Below are 20,002 nucleotides of genomic sequence, written 5' to 3' on the forward strand. Positions count from 1 at the left end.
CTGAACTAGCCTGATTGATATTTTTCTTCCTTGGATAATGTATAAGTGGTATTTTTATGGAACAGTGAAACTGAACACAAAGTCTAATAAAACAATGAACAAATCATTTCAATGCCATCTGCTCACTCGAACCTGTCAGTTTCATCAAGTGTTGCTGATGGAAACATGGAGAACTGAAAGTTCTGATTTTTCTTTTGTTTCCTGGAGTGTAACTAGGTCCTACTCACAGTAGCGATACGTGACCAAAACTCAGACAATAACTCGCTGAATTAAGAACATGAAATCATAAATACCTCTTTATTTGCCTCTGCAGATAAAACGCTGAGATACTTCTTACTCTTGGCACAGGACTGGGCCAATGTCAAAGGTGGTAATCTCTGCTGCTTGAAGATTTAGTTCCATCTAAACAGCAAAGAACTACCTGAATGTCTTTGATCTCAAACACGTTAATTACTCTGTCAGTATCATCAGTATTTTCCCTTCAGTAAATTTGTGTCAAAAGGTTGGACCATTCTGAGATACAAACAGTACTGAGTATATCTGATTACCTCGCCCTGCAATAAAGATTTTTTCATAAATAATTGTACTTTTGAAATACAATTTTTATATATAAAAATCTTATTTATAGGTGATACCTAATTTATACAGTACCTTTTGTTTTTATATAAATTAATTTGAATATTTGGGAGAAACTCCCTATTTGTTGGTTTTTTTATTTTCATATTAAATAATTTCAGGTTTGCTCATTATAACCTATAAAGAAAATCTATTTGGGGGGAAATTCGGATCCCTGGTAATTTATTGATAGTATCCTAATATCAATATAGAGAATTCTTAAAACTCTAAGAAATTTTACTAGGAATAAAAATTGATCAATATATTTTAGAGTGATAAAATGATGACTGTTTCCCAGAGAATTGTAATCCCTATACATCAGTTGTTTGAAGCCATTTCATCATGAATAGTACCTTTATATTGTCTCCAAAGGACTACTATTTTGAAATATTTTTATCTCAAACACGTTAATTACTTTGTCAGTATTATCAGTATTTTTACAAATCTTTAGCCATTCTACTATCAGAAATTTGTCAATGTCATCAGTTCACAACAGTACCAAACGATAGAAATCACCATCACAGCTTTTATCCTGAAAGTAAATATTTGAAGTCTGAATGGACACTAATTACTTTTGCCTGACATGCTATGTATTATTTTAGAATCAGCCTAAAACGGAAAACTTCAGAGGCTGGAAATGTGTGCTGCAATATAAGTATCTTTTCTTCCTGGTGCTAGTAAGACTGAAAAAGATCAGGAGGAACGCGTTGATTTATGAGATTTATACGTCGGAGCTGTTTATTTCAGTCTTGTGTGATTTGGCACATGCCCCGGCGTTAAGATGCAAGCTTTCATTTATGAGCTAGAGCGCATTCCCAGTTGATCATCTTCCGGGATGCTCTTAGATATTCCGTGTGCCTGTGCGGTATAACCACGGGCATGTTTGCTTCTACCCCATCGCCCTCGCTGTTCTGAACAGGATTATTACGTGGTGATTCTGTGCCCCACGGAAATGGACGTGCAAGTCCGGAGGGTGCTGCAGATCCCCATGTGGTCGCAGAGAGTCATCTACCTTCAAGGTTCCGCCCTGAAAGACCAGGATCTGCTGAGAGCAAAGTAGGTGGCCCTCCCTCCCTATCACTTTCCACCTGCGGGACTTGATATTTCTCTGCTCCAGTTTCTAGCCATGTTCAGTGTTGCAAGATAAGTTTCAGTATCTTTGAAGACAGAGTTTTGCCTTAGTCCCGCCGCTGGTCAAATGCAAAGCTAAAAAATACAAAATTAATGCGTTTGCTCCTGTTTCTCGGGGCAAAGATGGTCAGCAGACTGTCCACACAGCACAATGAGTGTGCGTGGTTGATGGTCTCGGGTGTCAGGGATGGGCTGGTGTCCAGACTCACCCTTAGACTAATCTCCAAATCCCTGACATGGTGTTTATTCTGTGAGGAAAAATCTTGGGCTAAATATTAGGTGACATGTCAGTTCAAGTCAACGTTTAATTTTTAAAGCATTTGCATTACGAACTGGGCGGAGGAGGACAGTGAAGGAGCCAGAGGAGATTCCTAGCAGAGGTGGCTCTGTTGATGTTTTCTGTTGCTTTTAAAGTTTTAAATACATCCTCCTACTTATCCTGGGGTTGTAAGGATGTATTTAACACAGGGGTCCTCAAACTTTTTAAACAGGGGGCCAGTTCACTGTCCCTCAGACTGCTGGAGGGCCGGACTATAGTTTAAAAAAAAAAAACTATGAACAAATTCCTATGCACACTGCACATATCTTATTTTGAAGTAAAAAACAAAACGGGAACAAATACAATATTTGTATTTGCATGTGGCCCACGGGCCGTAGTTTGAGGACCCCTGATTTAACAAAACCAGTTCTTACCAGAGGTGAATTCATGTGGACAGGAGTTAAGGTCCTACAACACCTTATCAACGTTATAACAAAATGGCATGGAACGAAATCAGGTTATTCAAGGACATGCTGTATATGGAAAAATATATAATTACTAGAGGCCTGATGCACGAAATTCGTGCAAGAGTAGGCCTTCGTGGCCCTGGCTGCCTCGCACCCCACGGCCCCGCCCCCTGCCCACTGGTTATTCTGCTGTCTGGTCTAATTAGCATATTAGCTTTTTATTATATAGGATTACAGAGAATAAAATGTGGCTTTTCTTACTACGTCTCTCATTATAAACTGGTGAGTTATAGAGCCAATTCCATAGTTATTTTATTCACCATCAAATACAGTCATGATCTTGAAACTCAGCTTTCACTGAGGGATGCTCAGAGTTTTTTCATTTAGTTTGTGTGCATTGGAGAAAACATCGACATTCTACTTTTCAGACGATAAATAAATGGCTACTCAGTGTATGGTCATTTCGCTTTTCTGTCTGCTTTCAGGATGGACGATGCGGAGGCCTGCTTCATTCTGAGCAGCCGCTGTGAGGTGGACAGGACGTCCTCTGTAAGTTTCTAAAATCTCTGCCAGTCATTTTTTCTTTTCACCTTAGAAGACTTTCTAAAAATTGGATTATTTTTTATCTGCCGGCACTAAATCCTAGTGACATCACAATGTCCCTAAAAAAGAAGCAAATACCTCAAAACTATCTTTACTACAATATAGGTTTAGTTGGATCATTACCAGTGTCAACAAAAGTCTTTTGAATTTGTTTGTTTGGGTTTTCTGTTGATCAGAATGAAATGCATCATATATTCACAAACTAGACCATTTTTGCATGACCAATTCCCAGTGATCAATCCTATATGCTGCTTCCCACCCCACCCCCCAAAACTTTCAAAGTCAGCTGTATATTACAGTATCTGTTACCAGTCATGACATCTTTTTGATAACTAGTTATTGGACATTTGCTAATTGCACTAAGTATTCTATCCTATGTTGATCTATTTATTGACACATTCAGATAAAGTTTACACATCTTATTTCATTTAGCTTCAAATATACATGAGATTCATATAATTCTTTTAAAATATATATATATTTGTATTGATGTCAGAGAGGAAGGGAGAGAGAGAGATAGAAACATCAATGATGAGAGAAAATCATGGATCGGCTGTCTCCTGTATGCCTACCCACTGCGGATAGAGCCCACAACCTGGGCTTGTGCCCTTGACCGGAATCGAACCTGGAACCCTTCAGTCCGAAGGCCGACACTCTATCCACTGAGCCAAACCAGCCAGGGCTGATATAATTCTCTGTATCTTTCTTAGACCTGAGCATTCAGCAACACTCCACTAGACAGCTCCCCAGTGGCCCCATTCACACCCAGATTAAAGTCGTTCGCCATCTCAACCACAGCCTGGCGGATTTTTGCAGCCTTTGCCTACAAGGTTATGAAGGCTACGATGCCACTAGGCCAGTGGTCGGCAAACTCATTAGTCAACAGAGCCAAATAGCAACAGTAGAACTATTGAAATTTCTTTTGAGAGCCACTTAAACTTAAACTATACAGGTAGGTACATTGTTATGAACTTAATTAGGGTGCTCCTAAGGCTTAGGAAGAGCCACACTCAAGGGGCCAAAGAGCCGCATGTGGCTCGCGAGCCGCAGTTTGCCGACCACGGCTCTAGACGATAGGAATTTTTCCGCTCTGTTCCAGCCTGATGGGCCCACCACTGCATATGTGGGCCATCACTGGCAGGGGACTGCATTATACATTCCCCGACGTATTTCACGCCATTGCGATTTTCATCTTTTCAGGACCACCAGACGATCTTGAGAGCGTGGGCTGTAAAGGACTTTGCTCCCAATTGCCCTTTGTATGTCCAGATTCTGAAGCCCGAGAATAAATTCCACATCAAATTCGCCGGTAAGTTGAGTCTCGAAGGAGACCCTCTGAGTGCTCTCAGACTCCCACTGTGATGGTGACGGGGAGGAGTCTGGAGGTAGTGGCAACCTGTGATACTCGTGTCTCTACAGGACACAAGGGTTTCCTTTTGTCAGCGTCTGCTGCACAAGATAATTTATTCACTTGTAACGGTGACAAGATAATGTGTTGGGGCGAGGCTTTACTTTGTTATATAATTTGGTGATTTTTAGCAGCTGAAGTTTCTGGATCCTTATTATGCCTGAATAGATGAGCAGTGATAGTTTGTGCTTAATATAGACACAGGCTCCACATGTTATATCTGTTCATTTATGCTTACATTCACCCTCGCTATAGGTTACTTAATACACATGTAAATTTACCATGGAATTTGGGGGAAGATTTCAAAAACAGTTCTAGAGAGAGACACATGAGTTTTTTAGAGAGAGACACAAGAGTTTGTTTTTTATGGAGTCACTGTTTTTAAAATAATTATTCTCATGAGATTATATTTTCTTAGGAACTTAAATAGTAAAATGGTATTTTATCTTTTTCTTCAATGCTTCTTTAGGAACTAATTTTGATCAAGGCAATAATATACATTTTTTTCTTTTTCCTTATATTAGTATTAGTTATTTTTTTATTTTCTTTTTAAAAATTTACTGAACTTACTGGGGTGACATTGGTTAATAAAAATCAGATAGGTTTCAGGGGTACAGTTCTATAACACATCATCTGTATACTGTGTGCTCACCACCCAAAGTCAGGTCTCCTTCCATCACCATCTATCTCCCCTTTACTCTCTTCTACCCTCACCCCCTTTTCCTTGTGGTCATCACCAGCCAGTTGTCTGTCTATGGGGTTTCTTTTTGTTTAACCCCTTCACCTTTTTCACCCAGCCCCACAAGCTCTCCCCCGACAGCTGTCAGTCCGTTCTCTGTATCCGTGAGTCTGTGTAACTTGTTGGTTTTATGTTATATTCCACCTGAATGGTCTAAAGCTTCAAAGCCATTAAAATGGAAATCATGTTAACGGTGGTAGCAAAATGCATCTCCTTCAGGTGCTCACATATCTTAGTAAAATGCTTACCGTATATACTATTTCAGTGAAAAATTATACACACTTTTAAATGCTCATCAGAAAGCCACGAAATTACTGCTATGGGATTTGCTCTTTTATCTTTGAGCTTTGTGACGAATGACATCATTTTTTTCTGAAAATGTACAGCATGCAACTTCAACCAGTGGCTCTGGACTCTGGCTGCATTTTAGTCCCTTTGGGAGGTTTTTGTAAAGTGCTAATTCAGGAGACTCGGATGTAAATGGTTCGAGTTGGTGCCAGGGTTTCTTTAAGCCTGTTTCCTAAATTGAAAATTAAAGAATAATAGCATCTCCTTTGTAGAAGATTTTGTAAGATTAAAGTAATCCATCTATTTCCTGTTACACATGCAATTAGCATTCAGGAGAACGCCAACGCTTTATCCAAAAGACCTTTGCAACTAATGCCGTGTCATTATTATGATTTGGCTAAGGGGATATTTTTGCAAATTTTTCATCATGCCGAAGATGACTTGCTATGATAAGATGTTTAGGAAGGCAGTAATGAGGTAGCACTAAAAATAAAGATTTGATTCTGAGCGCCACCACTTAAGATTTAGCTGGGCAAATCGGTATTCTGTGAGCCCCTCCCCCCTCCTGCTAAATGACCATAATATATATATGAGGCCTCTATTGCATTGGTTGGGATTAGCAGTAAGGATGAAAGAAATAATGTCTGAAACATGTTAGGTGTTTACTAAGTGGATATTGAATTCGTTGTGATTTTAAAAATGTTATAACTAAAAATCAGAACAGACTTGAGTTTTCCCTCCTTCTTTGCAACCCATTGATCTGCCTGCTCTCAACAGAGAGGTCAAAATCACTGAAATCGTTCACTCCCACAGACAGGAAATCACAGAGACTGTTTGCACTGATTCTCTTTCACATTCTCCATTATTTTGATAAACTCATTGAAATGACGGGAATATTTAAAAATTCCATCCCCAAGAGTGTATCTCAGTATTTCTTGCTTATGGCATCTGCTGGACTTTCTTCTCATCTGTATTCTTTGGTGGTGGAGATGAGCGGATCTCAGAGGGGCTCTTTTTCTATTATGAGAAGAGGAAAGCATCCTGGTTTCCTTAAAATGCCCCTCAGAGCGGTTTAGGGTGATGCGTGAGACTCTTAATGAAAAGCCCTGAGTGAACTTAGCAAAAGAGACTGTCCTCTCCAGTTAGTCAGCTGAATCTAAAAGAAGTTCGTTGTTTGCCTCCTACTTGGAAAAAATTACTCAAAAATCAGTGGGAGCTGAATCTATATTTTGTGAGTAAATTAATTGCTAAATTTAGGTTGTCTCTTCTCAGCACCCCCTCCCCAAGTAAAGTGTCGTGTCATCTGTGAATATTCACTTATCTTTTCATCAGCACATTATCTTTCCACTAGTGTGTCCTCTGAAAAGCTCCCATTTCATTTGAACAGATGGAAGCAGATGTGAAAATCAAATTGGTACATGTGCCTCCACAAGCAGGAGGAAAGAATGTAAAGACCAAGTTGCAAAGGAGTGGACATTTCCCATGGATTTCATTTTCCATGCTTTGATTCTAGTATTTCATAGGCAACAGAATGTGAATAATAGTTCATGAATGAAGGGAAGAATAGTAGCGTGTTGACTGAATGTGATATTTCCGATTTCTTGACTAAAACATGCCCGGAAGAATGAATCATTATTGTAGAATAGTAGGAGTTAGTTTGGGAAATAATAAAAAAAAAAAAATCAGTTGCAATAAAGTAAAAAGGAGAGGCAGAAGTAAATACTTTTTAACCTTAGTCACTGGCAATATTGTATAAAGATTTATCTGATAGTGAGTAGTCATCGTTACCATTATAAAAACAGTATTGTCTAAAACTCACATAAATATACACACGGGTGTGCAAACACACACACACACACACACACACACACACACACACACACACACCCATCCTGGAGAAATGATTTGCTGGAAAATGAAGATCTTGTCTCAGTTTAGCCACCGTCTATTTTGTACTGTAACACCACACATTCTAATGCCTCACTTTTTCCTGCCCAAGAAAGAGTGGAAAACTATTCCCAAGTGATATAAATATTGGAAGTGATCTTAGCTGTTTCTAAATGACATATGTGTGTGCAAGGCTTGACGTTCACCAAACGGTGAGGTGCGAGTTTTTCCTGCCGCGTGATTTCTTCATTTCCCATAGAACACCCACATAGACATCTCCAACTCCATCCTCACCATTAATTCTCACTGAACATGTTAATATAACAAGAAGTGTCACTGGTGCCAAGTTCATATTTAAGTCATCAAGCTATTCTGTTGCCCGGCCGGCGAGGCTCAGTGGTTGAGCGTTGACCTTTGAACCAGGAGGTCACAGTTCGATTCCCGGTCAGGGCACAGGCCCAGGTTGCGGGCTCCATCCCCAGTGGGGGGCGTGCAGGAGGCAGCCGATCCATGATTCTCTCTCACAATTGATGTTTCTATCTGTCTCTCCCTCTCCCTTCCTCTCTGAAATCAATAAAAAAATATATATTAAAATAATAAGTCATCAAGCTATTCTTATAATAAATCATAGGGCCTGAAATGGAAGACTCAGCACTGGCGACCTCCTCTCTCCCTCTTGAGAACGTTAGCTCATCAGCTTCCAATAAGGAATGGATTCAAGGCAATTTAAGAAGTGGGAGCTCTCTGTCCACTTAAGTCCATAAAAATGCCTAGATTCTCCTACTTCTCTAATTTTTTTTAATACTTGTACACTTTCTTCACCTTTCAATGAACACATTCTTAATTATTTTTACAATCTGAGTTGAAGCATCACCTCCCTGGCGATGCCTTTCTTGATGTCCGCAGGCCCTAGAGGCATCGTTCCGTCTGCTTCTATAGGATCTGCAGTATTTCCTGAGAACATTCATCCCAGCATGTCTGCTCCTGCTAAGTCTTCTCCAGATCTTTCAAAGCCCCTTCGAGTCAGGGTCTCCAATCATTTCCATGCAGCTACATGTGTTTCGTGTGTGACTGACAAATAACAAAATTGATTTCAAGGTCAAGCTTGGCCGCCTTCCTCCCCAGCTCCCTCCCTAAGTGACGGGCGTTTGGGGAACATGGTCGTTGTATATTTTCAGTCATCAGTTCACTTTCGTGACTGTTTGCACTGTGTGTCTGTGTGGCAGCAAGTGGGAACCTTGAAAGAGGCTTCCGGAGGGGAAACCCACTAGAATGTCACTTATTTTGATGCGCTTGGTTAGTCAGCTTTGGCATTTTGTCGAGTTCTTTGTAGACAGCTTGAATCTAAATTAACAATGGATTTGGGATAGTTATTTCTGAACATCTGATTTCTTATCTGAAAGTTGTTTAACATGATATATGCCAATGAGGTTTAATTATACAGATATATTTATATGTGTGTATATATATATATATGTATATATATATATATATACATATAGCCATAAATATATGTAAATATATATCGTGAAGCTTAATAATATTTATATATACATATACATATACATGTACATATACATATGCACATGCATATGCATATACATATACTGGTACATATACATATATCTGCATCATTTAACATAAAAGGAAGAATATTGCTTGGTATTATTATGATGTTACTATTCAGATAATTCAATAACTATATCATTAACTCTCAGAATATTAATACCTATCATGAACTACTAAGGAAAGAACACTTTAGGTTAGGACCTAACAGAAATAGACTTCTGAGGGAAATTATTTTTCATAAAAGATTATAGCTGCTGTTTTTCTAAGATGTATAAAAAGAGACTAATGATATTAAAACTGTTGTTCTAGAATTCAGGGAAAAAATCCTCCTTTGGAGCATTTAATTAGCTTGACACATTTAAAAACATTACAGCATTAAAATAGTGTAAGGACTCAAGTGATTTGAAACACAGAAAATTGCTTCGTATCCTCAGTGTGACTGAGCTGACATAAATCTGTTGTGAGCACGTTGCCAGCCTCTCACAGGGTTGAATTCTATATATTCAATAAGCATTCTTACAGTGAGGTCTTGTGAGACTAAATGACTTATCAAGGTTTTAAGTCTATTCTGAATCTGTTTGTGGATGCGACGCAGGCTCCCATCTGAGAACAGGCCAGCGTCTCTGACGTATGGGCAGGTACACATGCCCACCCAAGCACAACACCCCCACCCTTCGGGCGTTTTATTACTGGAAGCAACAGGATCATACTCAAGCTTGATTGTTAGAGATGATCTATTTTCCTCTAAGAAAAAGCAGCAATTTTGGTAGACAGCTGCCCACTCAGGCTTATAAACAGTCTAATCAGCAAACAACATCTGAGAGATTTTCTAACACTAATTGTTCAGTCGGTCTCTATAACCGAACTTGCCCCCAAGAAATAAAAACAAAAACAATCCGTTTAAAAAACTGGCCCTGCTCTGCATGGCTGTTTAAAGGTTTTTTGATTTTTCTGTAAATCAACACCCAGGACAGGGCTGGTTTAGGGCACTCTCCACGGCTGCTCGCTGCCTTCCGAGGGCTGTTACCTAGCAACTGCATGGCAGAAGCTTCTAGTCCTTTAAATCACCCAGGAGCTCAGAACACGCTGTGAGGCCGACTTAAAAAAACAAAACAAAAAACCTGACTTTCTAGAATGTAATTAACAATTTTATTTTCCATAAAGCTCCAGGGACTTGGAGAAGATGTGACTCATATCTACCTATAAGCGTGCATCCTTAATTGTCACTGCTTATCTTAAAAGCTGTTAAATGAAAAATAATAAAAATGACAAGAAACAAGAAACCAAGAATCTCACGCAATCCTATTATTTTAAAAGCCCTCTCTCTCGTTCCTGCAGGACAATATGGACGTGGGCTGGGCAGGGTCACCCCCTCTAAGGTGCCCTCACCCATCAAGTGCCCCCAAGTCTGGCCCTTCCTGTATTTTTTATCGTTGAATTTCAATAGCCACTTGGACCCTGTCGTCTTTTGAGTTTATGACTTTAGGTCTTGAGGTCAAAGTGCAATGAAAATTAAATGTATTTCAGCATTCATTGTTACTGCTTGATATTTCAGTTGTTTGGTACAAAATCTATTCCTTATATGTTATGCAAATATTGCCAACACCTCTTAATTTTTGCTTTTTAATCCTCACCTGAGGATGTTTTTCCATTGATTTTTAGAGAGAGTGGAAGGGAGGGGGGAAAGATGGAGAAACATTGATGTGAGAGACCCATGGATGGATCGCCTCCAACTGAGGTTCATGCCCTTGACTGGAATCGAACCTGAGACTCTTCAGTCTGTGGGCTGACACGCTATCCACTGAGCCAAACCAGCTAGGGTCCATACCTCTTTTAATAATACCTCTCCAAGTCTTTATGCTGTGTGACTATGACTTTGCTCAATCGATACTGTTTTCAATCAGTACTATTTTATTTCGTACAGTTGAGTTGTCAGAACTGTAGGAGACTTTGAAGTCTCTGGTTTATTGTCCAGGCTTACCCCCTAACCTACCTCATCTCACCCATCGTACAGATGAGGCAGAGGAAAATGAAATACTTTGCCAAAGGCTTTAACAGCAACTATTTTATTAAAGACACAACTTGGGTGAGACACCTCCCCTTCCCTCTCAATCACTAACTCATAGTCTAGTACTCTCTTTTCAAAAAATTTTATTTTTCACTTACGGTTTACATTCAACATTATTTTGTACTAGAGGCCCGATGCACAAAAATTTGTGCAGGAGTAGGCCTTCCTTCCTCCAGCTGCCGACACCGGCTTCCCTCTGGTACCCAGGACCTGGGCTTCCCTCATAGCCCCGGCTTCGTCCGGAAGGATGTCCAGAAGGACGTCTGGTCTAATTAGTATATTACGCTTTTATTATTATAGATTAGTTTCAGGGTAATACAGCACAGTAGTTAGACAGTCATATACTTTACAAAGTTGGCCTCCTGATATTCCCAGTCCCCACCCAGAACCACACATAGTTATCACAATATTATTGACTTTGTTCCCTAGGCTGTAGTACTTTCTCTTAAGAAACATTTTTCCTGGGAATAAAATTACACAGGTAAAAAAAAAAAAAATCTCGAAACGTGTGTTTTTTTATGGAAACTTTTGTAATTTAATTCATTGTTTTATTTTTCATATTATTTTAAAATATTACCACCCCAAGGTAAATTATTCTAATTTACCTATTTTATTTCAAACAGATCATGTTGTTTGTGAAGAAGAGTTTAAATACGCCATGTTAGCTTTAAACTGTATATGCCCAGCAACATCTACACTTATCACACTACTGGTTCATACCTCTAGAGGGCAGTAAGTATCTTTTTTCTTTAAGATAATGCATTTTAAATTATATTACAAAAATAAGTGCAGTTATGTGATTTAGAAATATAGCAAGCCAAGGTATACAGCTAGATATGTACCTATATTGTATTTGTGTATTATCTTTGTCTGATGGAGAGACAGATGGATAGACAGACAGACAAATATAGACCCGTTAAGGGGTCCAAGACATACAGGAAATTGACAGTGATTGGCTGTCTCTTCTAACGAATCTTGAGATCATCTGTTTCATTCTAAATCCTAAGTGTCTACATCATTTGTCACACCTAGGATTAGGGCATGGTTTCTAATTTCGAGATGAATACTTAACAAATAAAACATTAAAGAACAAGATGATGACAATCACTAGTGTAAAACCATAAAGCCATTTTTTTTTTATGTGAGGTAAGTTTTTAGTCTTGAAGTTATCTTTACATAATTTACCTCTAAATAAAAATATTCAATTAGTATAGAACGATGACAAAGTAGTAGAGAAGATTAGCTAACATAGTACAAAAGAAATCACTTTTCATGTGCATTTCCAGGTAGATGGGAAAACGTTGTATTGGACCACGCTGTTCTCATTTACTAGGATAGAGTTTCGTAAAACACAGACTGTTTTTGACTTGGGTGATCAAGAAATATGTACTCAGGGAATACAGTCATCACTCTGACTTACGGAGACAAATGTCCCACTGCATCTCATACCGTTTCATAGTCTTTACTTGGGATTTTAGACAAAAATTTGATTTTCTAAGTAAATCTCACTGTGGTCTCTTGTGGTTATGATGATTGAAATTAAGTTAATTGATAGCTACTTAAGTGAAGTGCCCATTAAAATAAATCAAGGAAAAGGAAAATTCTTTCTTGGGATATAATACTAGATGGTGTGAATTAAGTGAAAAATAGGAAGTGCCCTGCGGTATTCTTCAGCAAGTTTTACTCTTTCCTTGAATCAGGTATCTGCTCTATTGAGACGGTAGGAGTTTCCCAGAAACAATTTTATTAGAGTTTGGAATAGAAATATTTTAACCTGTACAGTTACAAGTGTTTCATCTATTGATGGAAAGGATGGAACAGGGTCATGAATGTAATTGTTTTTTGTTGACGAAAGGACTCAGCAGTGTGAAGACATAAAATACTGGAAACTACTTTAACACCAATTAAGTGAACATTCATGGAACTCATCACATGGATTCATTATTTTGCCATACCATCTTTGTCACAGAATCATACGACTTCCAAGCAAATATCTAGACCAGCTTCATTGTGTTGCAAACAATAAAATGAGAGCCATCTACACTAACACATTATTATTCTGAGACTGGTTAAACTACACTGTCTTACCCGGAAATATTTATTGTCACACAATATTGTCTGGTAAACAAATTGCATCTGACACTAAGTTAAAAAAGAATCCTAGTGACCCTTAAAATAGGACTTCCCATTATACCCTAATGAATTTTGCCTCATTAAAATAAGTAATATTGAAGAAATCATTACCACATAACTAAGGAGTTCCCATGACTAAGATTGACCTGCAAATTCTTAAAATACATCAATAAATTAAAAAAACCTCACTTATTTTACAACTAAGTGTCACAGAAATGCTATAGTTCACCAGAATAACTTTCTTTATAGAAGCTTTATTGAGATAGACTTCACACATGCTACAATTCACCCATTTAAGGTCTACAATCTAGTGGCTTTTTAGTAGTCATAGAACTGTGCAGCCATCACCACTGTCTAACTCTTGAATAATTTCATCACCCCATAAAGAAGCCCTCTACGTTTTAGCAGCCTCTACATTTTATCCCAACTCTTACTAATTTACTCTGTCTCTGTAGATTTTCCTATTTTAGACACTTGCATATTGCCTATAGATGGAATAATATAATGTGTGTGTGTTTTGTCCAGCTTCTTTCACTTGGCATAATGTTTTCAAGGTATGTTAATATTATAATATTGTACTAATTTTTCCTTTTTATGACTAAACAATATTCCATTATATGAATAGGTCCCCTTTTATTTTTTTTTTATCTATCAGAGGATGGATATTTGGGTTGTTTCTAGTGTTGTAAATAAGGCTGCTCTTAACATTATGCAAACATTTTCATGTGGACATATGCTTTCATTTCTTTTGGGTCTATCTTAGGAGTGGAACTGATGGGACATGTGGTAACTCTGTTTAGTCTTTTTTGGGAACTGCCAGAATTTTTCCCAAAGAGATTGTAACGTTATGTATCCTCACCAGCAGGGTATAAAGGTTTCAAGCTCTTCACACCCTCAGGAACGCTTGTTATTATCCAAGTTTTTATCATAACCATTCAGTGGAGGAAATGTAGTGTCTCCCTGTGCTTTTGGTTTGCATTTCACTGATGGCCAATAACATTGAGCATCTTTTCATGTGTTTCTTGGCCATTTGTTTATCTATCCAGGTCCTTTGGTCATTTTTTAATTGGGTTATTTGTCTTTAATTATTGAGTATAAGAGTGTTAATCTTCTTTTTATACATTTTAGATACAAGTACCTTATCAGATAGATACCATCAGTTGAATATAAATAGCCCACCTAACAGAAAAACACTTAATTCAACATGTTTAATGTATTTATTAAGAATATTGTTTGACTAAAGTAATTTATATCAAGTCTTCTATATTTTGCTTCAATTGAAGATATAGTCGAGATTTATTTATTAAGAGAATATGTTTGAAATTTTGCCCTTGAGCCTTGGTAGAAAGTAGAAAGCTCCAAGATTGATTTAATAATAAGAGAACTGGCAGGCTGAATTAAATAGTTCAATGGGGGAAAATGTTGACAACTCTACGAAATGCTTTATGCAAGGATTATCAAACCGTTAATTGGAAACAAAGCTTACAACAATACTCAAATTTCTCCATTAAAAAGGAGAATAATATTATTAAAACTTTATCCTCTAACAAATGGTGACTTTGAATAAAAATAGTTGAGCGCCACAAGCAATTGTGTACTCTATTAGTTGATACAATGTGAAAAAAAAAGAAGCCAAGATTTTAGGATCCAACCCGCATAGAAATAAATATAATACTAAACCTAAAATGGTGTAATTAAAAATATATTTTTAAAATAAAGTGCTATGCAGATTGTAATATTTCAAGAAAATCCCAAGTGTGAGTTCTGAGACAACTGAGATGGGTAAAGCAATCAGGGGCTGCAGAGCAAAGGGCCAGATGTTTTAGAGAGAGACCTGTCTCAGGCCAGAGGAAGAATGGAATTCCTGATTCAGAGCTAGAATTAGACTCACCCACTCAACCACCCTCCTCCTCTCCTCTCTCTCTTCTCTTCTTCCAGCCAGTGGGAATGTGGGCACGGATGGAAACCCCACATTAAGGATGAAGTGCCTACCTCTGGGTTTTCATGCAAGAGGGATATTAATGTTAAAAACTGTATCTTGTATTTTGGAGTCTCTACAACAATGTAGGCGGTACCCTGACTACTACTGGTTAGCACTCTGCTGACCTTCCATTTCCTTTTCCTGTTATGAATATATTCATCCTGGTTCTAGTGGGTCTATGAGTCATAAAGCGACTCTGAGCTGGTTTCAAGTAGCTGTGCTCCCTGGCGCACTGAGACGTTAGCCTGTATGCTAGCACTTGCCGGTTCCCTCACTTCCTTGATAGCATGTGAGTGTGCTCCCTGCTCTTGGCAGTGGTCTTTCTTGTTGCTAATAAGTCTGCATTTTGATTTATTGGGCAATCTTTTAGGAAGAGGAACATAAGTTTTTTGTTTGGACACAAATTACTGTAGATGGTGAACATGGACCATGATTTTCGGGCAAGGGGATGCCTAGTTATCAGGCCGGTTAATAGACACGGAACCGTCCCACCTTGATGGTGTTTCATCCTAAGGAAAATTTTATTTTATTTTGCTTTCAGTTAGTCTCATATTTTTTTCATTAGTCCCCTCTGAGACGTGATATTTTTGGTCACAGTGATAATTAATGGGGGGAAAAAGGGAGAATTGATAAGAAAAATATTGCCCAGGCACAATTTATAGAACTTGACCACTGATTGCATATGAATGGGGAAAAGAGGAAAAAACACACACAAATATCTTCTCCCTGAGTCTGGACAGTAGGGAATTAACTATAAAACGCGTGGTTTGGCAGGAAAGGGAGTGTGGCCGTGGAAATGTCTGCTCTCTAATGCAGATGTAAGTGACGGTGGCCTTGTTGCTATTCTCAGCTCCTGGCGACGAATGAGAGCATTCAGGTAACCATGGAGGCGCCAGGCCATATACTGGGATTTAGAAGAAATGACAAGTTAACACGTTTCCCTGGGAGAGTATTACTTTCAGGAAACAGAGGGAAGGAAAGGAAAGCGAACACAGCGCAGCAGGATGGGGTATAAAGGTGTGAGGGTTTGTGAGGAGACCTGGGAGCTAACGAGACAGATGGCCTGAGGCTGAAGGAACCGGGCACACAGTTAGTAGGTCACTGGTCCCTGGGGGGTTCAGAGAAGACAGTGTGGCGATGGAGGCTTCCTCTTTTGGAGGAAGGATGAACAAAAGCAGAGCCGCCTGGAAAGTGAACCGGGGTGGAGACTACCACCTCCTTAGGTTTGTCCACGAACATAAGAACAATAGCCCTGGCCGTTTGGCTCAATGGATAGAGCATCGGCCTGTGGACTGAAGGGTCTGTGGTTTGATTCTGGTCAAGGGCACATGCCCGGGTTGCAGGCTCGATCCCCAGTAGGGGGCCTGCAGGAGGCAGCCAGTCATGATTGTCATCATTGATGTTTCTCTCTCTCTCTCCCTCTCTCTCTCTCTCTCTGAAATCAATTAGAAATAAAAAGCGAATGCTCTATTGGACCAAAATGTCAAGGAAAGCTTTGCCTGTGTATGTTTTCATGTGTGAGAGCTTAGGGGATGGGACCAGAGACTTACAACATTGCTGTCAATTACCCCCTTTGCAGCCCATTCCTTTCTATGGAATTAACAACACCCCCCTCCCTTCGCTCACTGCGTTTTTCATTTCTTTCTCTTTACTGACACTTACCCTGCACATTAAACTTTAAAAACAAACAAAAATAAATAAATACAGACAGGCACACGTGAAAGCTGTATCAAGTCTTGTCCATTGTTGTCAAAGTAATCGGTGTCCTTAAAACATAGACCAGTGGTTCTCAACCTTCTGGCCCTTTACATACAGTTCCTCATGTTGTGACCCAACCATAAAATTATTCTCGTGGCTACTTCATCACTGTCATGTGGCTACTGTGATGAATCATCATGGAAATATCTGATCTGCAGGATGGTCTTAGGCGGCCCCTGTGAAAGGGTCGTTGCACCACCAAAGGGGTCGCGGCCCACAGGTTGAGAACCGCTGACATAGACGAATACCTCTATTCCTGGGTTGTTTCCTTCGCTTGGGAAATGCTATCATTCTCAAACCAAATGCTCAGTGTTTGTGAAATGATGGGGACGGTCTTGTTTAACTGTCTCATGAGCATTACGCTTGTGTGCACTTACACGTAAGTGAAATGTAGGCTTTCTGAAATCACTGTTTCTCCAGAGTTTACTTAACGGTTTTGCGAAATCTGCAAGCCCAGTAGAAACATGTTAAGTGAAAATGCGGTGTAATTAATTGGTGTGTGTGCTGGAGGAATACTGGGTCTGTGTTTTCCTGCCACTGCTGCATTTGTGTTCCAGGGCAGAAGTTATAGTGCTTTGAGATGCGCAGTATTTTTCCAGAAAAATAAAATTACATACTCCAGTAAGATTGGGAAATGCTAGTTAAACATGACATTTTTCAAGGCTTGGGTTATTTTTCTTTTTTTGTTTGTTTACTTTTTTAGTTGAGCTAGTTTCAGACTTAGAGAAAAGTTACAAACAAAACAAAGAACAAAGAGGTCACAGATACCCTTCCCATATAAACGCCCGGATGTTCACATCTTATTTACAACATCGCAGCGTACTGATCCCAGCGAGGAATTGATATTGATCCAGTGATCAGCCGCATTAGAATTTTATCTGTTTTCTCATTCATTTCCTTTTCTAGTCCAGGATTCTCCCAAGGTCTTTCCTCAGGGAGCCTCCAGGCTTGTGTCTCTTTCTGTGTCTAAATTCCTCTTGGGAAGCTGGTCAGATGAGATGAGGGCTCCCCCACCCCCACCCCAAGCACTTCCTGTCACTGAATCACCCCTTGAAGGGCCCTGTCTCCAGATATGGTCACCTCGGAGGTCCTGGGGGTTGAGACTGCAACCTAGGAATTTGGGGGGGATGGGCTCTGCCTGTAACAGCTTTGGAAGACGGGGACACCAGGTTTTACGGGGTCACATCTACGGGTTTTTATTGTTCCCACTGTGCCAATAGTTCTGCTGACCCACAGAAGCCTGCTTCTTTGATCATGGAAAGTAGAAAAGATGGGTTGTCCCTCTACCCGCGGTGGTCCTTTCTCCATCCCCCACCCCCCTCCAAAGACAACACAAGACAAAACACGCCTTCAACGCTGGAGGCCTGAACGGGGATAATCACGAGAAAAGGAAACATTTGCCTCTGAAAGTCACTCTCATTATCACTATTTCTTCTAAAAGATGTTTTTAGTCATTTCAGAGAGAGGGAGGGAGAGAGAGATAGAAACAGCAGTGATGAGAGAAAATCATCCATCAGCCGCCTCCTGCACGCCCCCTACTGGGGATGGAGCCCGCAACCTGGTCATGCGCCCTGTCCAGGAATTGAACCGTGGCCTCCTGGTTCATAGGTCGACGCTCAACCACTGAGCCACACCAGCTGGGCTTACTATTTCTTTTTTACATAAGCTAACAGGCACTGGAGTCTGCACGGAAAGCCATTTTATGAGGTGCATCGGCACCATCTGACTACCTGGGAAATGGTTTTCTAAGCACACCTACTACTATTAATGAACAACTGGAACAGTACTCCCGTTTTTGAGAATATTTTGAGAAATCCGGATGCCACTCTTGTGTGGCCGCCCCTCTACTTGGAAAACCCCTCCCAGCTCACCCTCCTTATCAAAGGAGACTTAATAGGAGGGTTTTATTAAGGCCCTCTGTGCTCTCCTGCTAATCTGCTTCTATGTCCTTTCCTCCCCTGACTCTCAGATATGCAGCCTGTTCTTCAAACAGCAAGATCCCGAAGAGACTTCCTGGTTCCGCCTCCTCCATCTTTTTATAAAGTCGTCCCTTTGCCTGGAATTCCTGTCTTCTGCCTCCTTCGAGGAGGTTGCTAAACCCACAATTCCATCTCCCCTGGGATATTTTTAAACCCCCCCGTTTCATGTGATTCCCCCTCTGGGAATCCACACAGAATGTTGTTATTTTCTGCCAAAGCCTCTAGCACAGTCCTTGTATGTGTTTATTTCTCCCGACTGAGTCGGCTGTAGCTGCAGTCAAGGTAGAGAACACATCTCACTCATTCTTACACCTTCTAGAATGTTTTTCACAGCCCGGTGCTTAGTGAAAATGATGTACATAAAGGACCTAAGAGACGCGCAAAGCGGTTGGTGGAGGCTCTGGGTTCAAAGCCCTGAATGAGCAACATGCTCCCACCCACTGTCCCTGCTCCGAGAGAAACGATGACGAAGGAAATAAAACCCATGCGCTTTGTCAGTGAAAAAGAAGGGGAAGGAAGCCCGAGCTGGTGTCGCTCAGTGGATAGAGCACTGGCTTGCGGACCAAAGGGTCCCGGGTCTGATTCCAGTCAGGGACACATACCTCAGTTGCAGGCTCCTCCCAAGCCTGGGCCCTGGTTGGGGCGCGTGCAGGAGGCAACCAATGGATGTGTCTCTCTCCCATCGATGTTTCTCTCTGTCCTTCCTCTCTCCGTCTCTAAAAATCAATGGAAAAATATTCTCTGGTGAGGATTAACCAAGAAAAAAAGGAAGTGAAAAGGAGATAAAGGCATGTTTTCTGATGAAACCCCTGCCCCAGGATATGTTTAGGTGCAGCATGAAACATGCCAACTCCCAGCGAGGCTGAGGGTGACATTTCTAGAAAGAGGCCCCATTTGCATTGAACTCTCAACACAGAGCAGGAAGTGCCCCCTGCTCCGCCCACCACAGCACCACTGCCCTGCAATCAGGGTCAACCGTTAACCACCCACTGGGAAGGCCAGGGGGGTCCTGCCGGCAGACAGCTGGGGGCCGGGGCCAGCGCTCTGTGACCTGGCCTTGGGAGGCTCCAGGTTACAGAGGCTGCTTCCTCTCGCCCACTTACCAGACCCTATTCCC

The 20,002-nt window shown here is 40.3% G+C and overlaps 1 protein-coding gene across 2 annotated transcripts in view; it reads left to right on the forward strand.

The window, feature by feature from the left end:
- KCNT2 (potassium sodium-activated channel subfamily T member 2) overlaps positions 1-20,002 on the forward strand; it is a 126,122-nt gene that overhangs the window by 74,848 nt on the left and 31,272 nt on the right. For both annotated transcript variants that reach the window (XM_036355151.1, XM_036355150.1), the window contains exons 11-14: positions 1,535-1,671; positions 2,958-3,021; positions 4,276-4,384; positions 11,658-11,766. In XM_036355151.1, coding sequence (XP_036211044.1) covers positions 1,535-1,671; positions 2,958-3,021; positions 4,276-4,384; positions 11,658-11,766 — 419 coding nt within the window. The remainder of the gene's footprint in view (positions 1-1,534; positions 1,672-2,957; positions 3,022-4,275; positions 4,385-11,657; positions 11,767-20,002) is intronic.

The sequence above is a fragment of the Myotis myotis genome, unplaced genomic scaffold, assembly GCF_014108235.1.
Source record: "Myotis myotis isolate mMyoMyo1 unplaced genomic scaffold, mMyoMyo1.p scaffold_m19_p_21, whole genome shotgun sequence".
NCBI lineage: Eukaryota > Metazoa > Chordata > Mammalia > Chiroptera > Vespertilionidae > Myotis > Myotis myotis.